Source organism: Panthera uncia (genome assembly GCF_023721935.1).
Source record: "Panthera uncia isolate 11264 chromosome A1 unlocalized genomic scaffold, Puncia_PCG_1.0 HiC_scaffold_16, whole genome shotgun sequence".
Classification (NCBI taxonomy): domain Eukaryota; kingdom Metazoa; phylum Chordata; class Mammalia; order Carnivora; family Felidae; genus Panthera; species Panthera uncia.
The window spans coordinates 7,530,392-7,539,156 of record NW_026057576.1 but is presented as its reverse complement, the minus strand read 5'-3'; the positions used below and the strand labels follow the sequence as shown (position 1 = coordinate 7,539,156).

General features: G+C 50.8%; 2 protein-coding genes across 2 annotated transcripts in view; one reads left to right on the top strand and one right to left on the bottom strand.

The window, feature by feature from the left end:
• Positions 1–8,765, top strand: part of FLT1 (fms related receptor tyrosine kinase 1) — a 174,017-nt gene that overhangs the window by 158,230 nt on the left and 7,022 nt on the right. Inside the window, exons 26-28 of the mRNA XM_049647387.1 lie at positions 502–601; positions 5,893–5,998; positions 6,260–6,402. Of these exons, the coding sequence (XP_049503344.1) occupies positions 502–601; positions 5,893–5,998; positions 6,260–6,402 (349 nt within the window). The remainder of the gene's footprint in view (positions 1–501; positions 602–5,892; positions 5,999–6,259; positions 6,403–8,765) is intronic.
• The window catches only part of PAN3 (poly(A) specific ribonuclease subunit PAN3), a 132,038-nt gene continuing 130,314 nt past the window's right edge, over positions 7,042–8,765 (bottom strand). Inside the window, exon 22 of the transcript XR_007461200.1 lies at positions 7,042–8,318. The gene's annotated coding sequence lies outside the window, so the exon portion shown is untranslated. The remainder of the gene's footprint in view (positions 8,319–8,765) is intronic.

Below are 8,765 nucleotides of genomic sequence, written 5' to 3'. Positions count from 1 at the left end.
CCCCCCCCCATTCAGCCTCACCCTGGAGCCCAAGGCCCCCTTTCCCTCAGGTCCCACACAGCAGCTAGTGTTAGTGCTTGGGTCCTGTGAGGAGGTCAGGGAAAGTAGCGAAGGAAACCATTCTCGCTGACGTGGGAATGATCCACGACTGGCCTATTCTGGGTCGCTTGTGTTTTTAGAAAGAATCTCATTAACCCAAGGTATGAGTCTCTAATGACGGGATTTCTTTAGAGTTCCTTATGGGGCGCGGGGAGCCCCCACCCCGCAGACTGGAGTAGCCACAGGACTGGCCTGTGGGCGTCGGACCCCCAGGCCCGTGGCCTCCCAAGGGTTTGCTGGGCTTCTCTGTGGGTGGTGTGGGTGTGGGCAGCCATTCCAGTCCCTGGGGATTTATGACCGAACCATCGCTTTAAGGGGAGGAAAACACCGGTTGCTCCCCTGTGGCCTTTCGCGCCCGGAAGCCACAACGCGCCCTGTGCTTTCTCACGCTGTGTCCTACAGGTGGGTCCCCGTACCCGGGCGTACAAATGGACGAGGACTTCTGCAGCCGTCTGAAGGAAGGCATAAGGATGAGGGCCCCCGAATACGCGACTCCTGAAATGTGAGCCCCCGGCCGCCTCCCCTCCCCGTCGGGCCCACACCCTTCCTGCCGGCACACCCCAGAAAGGAGATGCTGTGCTGACCTTTGGGCTCCCAGCCCCGCTCAGCCACGGGGATGAAGGCCTAAAGGTCGCTCCGGCCCTCCGTTGGCTAGAGACCCATGAGGGGGGTTTCACTTGCAATTCAGGGGAAGAGGGGTAGGAGAGGCAAAGGGGACTCTCCCAAACGAGGTAGTAATCCCACTCCGCGTCCTCCATACTCCATGGACGTGAAGGCTTCTCTGGACTCGTTTTAGGAGTGGGCAGCTGTGTGGAGCTTCTCGAGGGGGCTTCCCGCTTACCATCCTAGGATTCCAGGCCCCACGGGAAGGCTGTCTCCACTGTGCCAATGTTGGCCGGCCTCCCTGGGACGCTCTCTTTTCCTGAAGCTTTGTGGACGTTTCGCACGTGAAGGCCTGAGCGGGAATGTGATGACAGTTGCAGTTTCCTTGAGCTGCTGACAAGGGCCTGGGCCTCCCCAGGGCGGCACCACCTTTCCTGAACTGGCAGGCGGCCCTCTCGGTCCCACCCACACCATGGGGTCTTGTCAGAAGCCCCGGGATGGCCTTTGGGGAGAAGTCCGAGGGAACGAAGGAAGTGCGGGCTTGGCCGAAGTGCAAGGCTGCCGTCTCTTTCCTTCAGCCTCTGGAGACAAGGCTAGGTCAGACGCAGGACGAGGACGGGGGACTCGGGCCCACAAAGGCGGCGTCGGGGAGTAGCGTGAGTGCAGAAAGGAGCCCGGGGGACCTGTTCTGGTCAGCCCTGCACCGTGTCTGCTGAGTGACGGGCAGAGAGCTTGAGGCAGGGCTCCGTTCTGAGAGCTGGGACCGGAGCTAGGTCAGCCCCAAGGACCACATTCGGGCCGCGGGGGAGTTGAAGGTGTTGAAGAGTTTTTAATGGCTTGCTTCCTTTTGCTTGGTGGAGAGGGGGCAACCGCCAGATCCGGTATAAAATGAGAGGACTTTGCACTTGACGGTGTTCTAAGCGTCCCTCTCCCCACCGTCCCCCGCCCCGGCCCACAGTTTCATCTGAAATTCCCAGAAACCTTGAGGGGCAGACAGGCAGATGTTCTCCTCTGAATTTGATGAGTAATGAAGCTAATCCTCTCAGAAGTGATTTGTCCTCTGTCAACCAGGTAGCAGAGGAGACGTTTAGAAGCCAGTCTTTTGAACTGATTTCCCTGGCTCACGGGACTGTTAAATTAGAAAGATACCCCACATGCCTTAGAAAAGAGGTTTCTCTAATATGTCCACTCATGCTTCGAATATTTCCACTTTTCATATGATCTCATAATCACAAGACTGGTTCTCCATTACTAACCATAATCATAATTGCAGCCAGTATTAGGTAACGTCTGATATTTATTAACTAAGTATTTAGTGCTCAAGTGCCAGGCCCTGTTTTAAGTGTCTTTTAACATATATTAACTTACCTGATGCTCGTAACAACCCTCAACGTAGGCACAACTATTATCTCCAATTTACGGATAAGAAAACCAAGGCACGGAACATCTAAATGGTTAGCCACACTGCCAAGGAGGCAGTCTGAGCCCAGAGCCACAAACCTGCCGGGTCTGTTCTAATATCTGTCCAGATTCCGGTCCAAAGTGACCCTAGAGGGACAAAGTCCTATCAGCTTTGGACTGAAAACCCCCTTGGACTTGATCAAAGCTTCAGGTCTTGACATGAGTCCCTCCCGGGTGGCACTTATAGCCCACGCAGCCTGTGGAGGAAAGGATGGCTCTCCTTTCCTCCACGTTTTAGAAACTCTGAAAGGCAGCAGCTTTGTGAAATGTTTGCTGGGCACGCTAGACTTCCAGCCTCCAGCCACTCTCCAGCATTTGAGAGCTGATGTAATTTCCTTCTTGTGGGAGGCCTGGGTGGGGGACAGAGTGCAGCCCTCGGAACAGGCTTCTGTGACCTGAACTTGGCCTCAAGTGGCGTGCACTTGGGAGCTTGGGTGATAGCTTGAGAAGGAAGCCCTTCCCCCAGCTGGTTTCAAGAAGGGCTCTTGGGTCGGGTGCAACTGGTGTCTCTTTATTAAACCTGTTTACTTAGTGATGGAAACCGTTCGACGCGGAGTGGCTGGTCCCTCGCCCAGGGCCTGTTGAATCAGATGTCTTTCAATAAGGAAATAAGCAAGGAATGTTTCCAATTTTTTTTTTTTTTGAATTTTCCTTTGGTGTTTGCTGAGATGATTCGCGTTGGATTTTAGGCAAGAGGAGCGGAAACTAGAAATCAGAAACCAAGAATCAGAATAAAACAGCAAGTAGTTTGTAGGTGGTCCCTTTTGCTAGTTTCAGCGGAGAGGACAGGCGGGGAGAGTCCTCGCGGCAGCTCGCTCAGCGGTGAAAGGATGCTTTGCAGTGGGGGGGGGGCGTGTGGGGGGGGGGCCCTGCATGACTGCACACCCTCTACTCTCAGGAACCACCCCTTCCCCCCTTCTATTTCAAAGCCTTTCTTGCTTTGCCTACCTTTGATAGACGATCTGTGTATGTATTTAACATCCTTCCAACAGCCTCTGAGATTGTTTATCGCTAGAAATTGCTTTGGATGATTAGGCTCCAGTGTGGGAAGGTGGGAGCAGGCCAGGGTTCGTCACAGCCAATGCAGGTAAACGTTTGTGCACCCGTCTCAGTAAATTAGTGGAATGTGTCAACTTAAAGGGAGATCGTACAAGACTGCAGACTGTCTCAGGCTACTTCAGACCTTTGGCCACGAGCAGGCTGACCCGGGTTGCCGGAAAGGAGCAAGTGCCTTTGAGTCCTCACTCTGAGGCTGCCTGCCGGTCAGGGATAGTTAGGGACGCTGGGCACTGCGGCCCTCTCCTAGGTCTCCCAGAGAGAAGGGACAGTGGCCCAGAGTTAGAGAGCCTGTGTTCCCGTCCTCACTCCCAGTCTCCTACGTGTCTGCAAAGTGAGCCTCAGGAGGTCGACATTGGCCTTCACAGCTCTTGGGACCAGTTGACCCCCCACCGCACCCCCTAGGACTTAGGTAGAATAGATACAGTGGATGACATACATGAGTGGGAGAGAGCCAGAATCATCTTCTGAGTACAGTCTTGACCCATCAGTTTGGACAAAGGCAGGAGAATTTGCCATTCAGACAAGACATCTTTGTGAGCCCCAGTCCCTTTATCAAAGACCTAGGAGATCTACTTGCTGGGTACGGAGAAAGTAAAACCTCAGCTCCACCATCCAAGTATTGGCACGGCTTGCTTTTGAAGCCCGGTATCCACGGAGGAGGTCTGATGACCACATGGGGTCACTACTCCCCTGGGCACCTAAAGAGCCACTCGCACCCGGACCGCAGTGTCTTGCCTCTCAGAATTGTTTTCGCTGACTGGGATTCTTGCCGTTAAGGCTTTGGCCAACATTGAAAGACAAGGGTACAAGACGGTCCCGTGGAGTCATCGTTTGCTAGATGGAAACCCTGCCATTGATTGAGGGGTGTCTGGGACCGCTTCCTTTCGGATTTCGGTTCTAGGAAGAGCCGTGCTTCTTCCAAGTGACTGGTGTGTTTTTAACGTTTGGCTTGCGTGCATCACGTCGTCGATTATTCCTTCTTTTCACCAGCTGTCTGGGAGCTTGGAGCGCTGCCTGTCTCCAGCTACTCAGAGGCAGGACATAAATTCTGTGGTATCAGCATTGCCTGTGGTTTTGCCTTTTGTCTTTATTTTCCCGTCCTCCTGATCGTGTTCTTTTCTCTTTTCGTGACCTGCCTGTACTCCTGCTGTCTGTGTTGGCCACCTCACGTATACTTTGAAACCAAAGAAGGATATCCCAGCTGGGAGAGGCTGGTGGAGACTGAAAGCACATGTCTAAGAGGCGGAAGCGTGGGGGGGTTCTCGGGCTTTTCCCAGGAACCCCCAGGTCCCAGCACTATAAGTAATATCTGCAAGATGATTAAGGATTCATGGAAGGAAGCCTTGCTGTCTCGGGTGACTCCCTTATCAGTACTGGAGCGCTTATATGCCAGGCTCTGAGCTAGGTGACGGGGGTCGAGATGTGGTCCCTGCCCACATAGCGCCAACAGCCGGGTTCTGATCCAGTTCCAAATTCTGAGCACATTCAGCTTTTGATCCAACTTGGTCAGAGCCCTCTCTGGCCCAGATGATCTTTCGAGAGAAGAGTTGACTGACAGCGAACTTCCCTTGAGGAGAGCAGAGCACCCAAGGAGAGTAAATGTGTAAGCCAGTCTGTGCAGGGTGCTCTTTTGTGTGTTTTCCAGGGATGGGGGCAGGCAGGGACCTGTATCCTCTCGACGCGGCCCAGAGAAGGGCCCAGTTACTTTTACATCTCAAAGGTCAGAGGAGAAGAATCATAGAGGAACCCTGTTGACGTTTAAACCCCAGGACACGATTTGGTTTCTGGAATATTAAGACAGACGTTTCCCGACCTGTACCCAGTGCCCTGAGAAGCGTGGGAGGCCAGTTTGTAATGGCTGCTTTGAAATGCTGGGGTTGCCGGGGGGGAGAGGGGATCCTCCACATGGAAGCAACCTGCTTGCAGCCCAAGGGACTCTTCACACTTGACACAGACTGTCACCCTTTGGAGGTGGCATGAGTCTTGTATGCAGTGCCTTCTCGACCAGTCTCCGCTGCTGAGCTCAGTAACGGAACTGGGGGGCCCTAGACCTACTACATCCTTATTAAGCAGCCCAAGCCAGGGGCGCCTGGGTGGCTCAGTTGGTTAATAAGCCTCTGACTTTAGTCTAGGTCATGATCTCACCGTTCCTGAGTTCAAACCCTACATCAGGCTCTGTGCTGATGGCTCAGAGCCTGGAGCCTGCTTCAGAGACACACAATCTGTGTCTACATTAACATTTACCTTGAAGGACATTGCCATGCCTTTGAACATGAGGGGAGGAGCCCCATGCCGCACACCCAACTGCAAGTGGACACTGTGCTTTCCTTCCAGTACCTCTGCTCTATTCAAGAAGAGCTTATGTCTTCCCCTCTGCAGAGACCACAAGCCCTCCAAAAAACTTGGGTGGTGACGGGATCTGGAGGGCGGGGTTTGTTAGTCTGCCTTTCTAGACACGTTTCCCACCACCGGTAGGACCCCGGCCCAAACAGCCTGGGCGGGGGGGAGGGGTGCTGCAGGCCCAAGTCCAAAAGTGAGGGCAAGGATCATAAGCCGCAGGAAGCAGAACCGTTATCTGTAGGACGACACCCGTCACGTCGCTGATGTGTGGGGCAGTCTACACCATCACCACTGCTCTCCAGCTATTTCTACCGTGCTTTCCCTCAACAGCTATCAGATCATGTTGGACTGCTGGCACAAAGACCCAAAAGAAAGGCCAAGATTTGCAGAACTTGTGGAAAAACTAGGCGATTTGCTCCAGGCAAATGTACAACAGGTAAAGCTAACCTAATCTAGAATATCAGAAGATATTCTGATACGCCTTTGAATGTAAGTCAAGGGGGGAGGTTATTTGTTGTCTTAAGAGCTGCTAATAGCAGAGATCAGAAGCTAAAAAAAAAAATGTGTGTGCACGCAGAATTATCTTCCCCAAACGCAAGAAAGATTGTGGACATGACATAGTGGAAGCTGATATGTTTCACAGAAATAGGCTGAAATAGAAATCTGTACAATTAAAGCTCTGTCTTTGGTATTTTAGGATGGTAAAGACTATATCCCACTAAATGCCATACTGACAGGAAATAGCGGGTTTTCATACTCGTCTCGTGCCTTCTCTGATGACTTCTTCAAGGAAGATATTTCAGCTCCACAGTTTAATTCAGGAAGTTCTGATAATGTCAGGTAAGATTTCTTTCCTTCCTCAGCTTTACATTATAAAATTTTCAAATAGAAAAAAAAGCTCACCTCCCAAATTCAAACACAGTTAACATTTTGCCCTATTTTGTCTCTACGCATATACTCTGCATGTATGCCCAGCTGTTTTGAAAGAGAGCTTCGGGCGTTATAACGTTCTACCCTAAATCTTGTAAGATCTTTCTCCTGTGTTACCACATCAAAATTATCACACACAGAAAAAAATTGGTAGTTTTGTTTTTCAATGTTTATTTATTTTTGAGAGAGAGAGAGAGAGAGAGAGACAGAGTATGAGCAGGGGAGGGGCAGAGAGAGAGGGAGACACAGAATCAGAACCAGGCTCCAGGCTCTGAGCTGTCAGCACAGAGCCCAAAGTAGGGCTCAAACCCACGAACCATGAGATCATGACCTGAGCTGAAGTCAGACACTTAACCAATTGAGCTATCCAGGCGTCCCTTGATAGTTTCTTAATATTATTAAATATTCAGGTTTCCGTAAGTTCCCCCAAATGTCTTTTATACCTTAAGAAAAAACAAAAAATAAATCAGGATCCAATCAAGAACAGTACATTGCATTTTCTTTACTCTTATTAAAAAAAATTTTTTTTAATGTTTATTTATTTTTGAGAGAGAGAGAGAGACAGAGTGTGAGCAGGCGAGGGGCAGAGAGAAAGGGAGACACAGACTCTGAAGCAGGCTCCAGGCTCTGAGCGGTCGGCACAGAGCCCGACGCGGGGCTCGAACCCACGAACTGTGGGATCATGACCTGAGCTGAAGTCGGACACTTAACCGACTGAGCCACCCAGGTGCCCCTCTTGACTCTTATTTAGAATAATCTTACATCTTTTTTTTTCCCCAAAGACTTTTTTTTTTTTTTTCATGAGACCTCAGATAAAATAATTTGTTTTTCTTACTGGATACACTAACATACCATTCATTACTGTAGAGGAAAATTGGAGAAGGGACAAGGGAAAATGTATGGATTCGGTGTCTCCACTGGGTGCTGGGCGGGGATCAGCTCTTCAGTACTAACGATTATACGTGTGTCAACACGTCATTACCAATGACCATCCCACATCAATGCCAACAGTCACATATGAATCAAACATCGCTACTAATGGTTACGTGTGTATCATACACATTCAGCACTGATGCTGTGCGTGGTCTGGGACTGTGCTGGGCTCTTTGTACAAAGCATCAATTCCTTTAATGCTCAAAACAATACTATACGGTAGATATTATTATTACCGTTACACAAATGGGGCCCTTAAGGCTCCATGGAAGATAGCGTGCCAAAACTGTGTGCCTAGAAAGTGGCAGAATAGAGTCTGTGACCCAGGTATTTTAACACTGCGTCCGTGTTTCCATGCAGTTAGGACTATGTTTAGGGTGTTTAAGACTATCCTATGGGCCTTCTAGCGTCTTCATCTGCAACAGGCACAACCCCAGAGCTTTGACCTCAGTGCAGCCAAACTGGGCAGGTGACCAGGGGAGGCATAGCTAAGGGTTGGGCCAGTCTGAAAAGACTGACAGCCATCTGTGACAGGCCGAGAAGTCCAGTGACCAGCCCCGATTTGTGGTAATGGGTTACATGTCGGTGGCACTGCTCCCTCTCCGTGACCAGCCCAACAGGCTGCAACAAATGAATCACCCATTTCTTTTTAAAGACAAGAAAACTAGGTCAGACCGAACACATTCGCAGTAGCTGATTGTGTCAGAGATGAAGGAGGGAAGCTGTCAAAGTTGCTTGAGCCCTTTCAGGGGGTTGCTCAGCCTTCGACCAATGAAGCGCTCACCTAGAAATCGGGCCTTGCAGATGGTGACAGGGTTTCAGACTGAGAAACTCCGTCAGTAGGTGAACTTGCCCGAGGAAGAGCCAGATGGTGGAGATCTCTGCCAGCCTTCCTAGTGGGTCATCAACAAAAGGTCAGGAGGTAGTTATAGGGAAAACACACAGTTACAACCCATTTTTCCCAGTCTGTAATCCCAGAACAGAATATACAAGACTAGCCATTAAATCAGCTGTGTGGTCTTGGGGGGTCATTTCATTGGTCTCCTCACATCCTTGGGGAAGTAGGCAGCTACACGTTATCAAGTCACCCCCCTTCGCTGGGCATCATTTCTCTCCTCTGTAAGATACGGCGTTTAGACCACGAGATGACTCGGGTTTCTTCTGGGCCTGACATTTCCCCAGTTCCACAAGGGACTACAGGCCTAACCACTGCTGAGTCTCTCCAGGGTCCCTATGGGATTTTGCCCAAAACTATGCAGTGTGGATTGACAGCCGTAGGGGGGAAGCGGCCACCACTGTCAGGACTCCCAGGAGAACACAGCAGGAAAGTTCCAGTACTC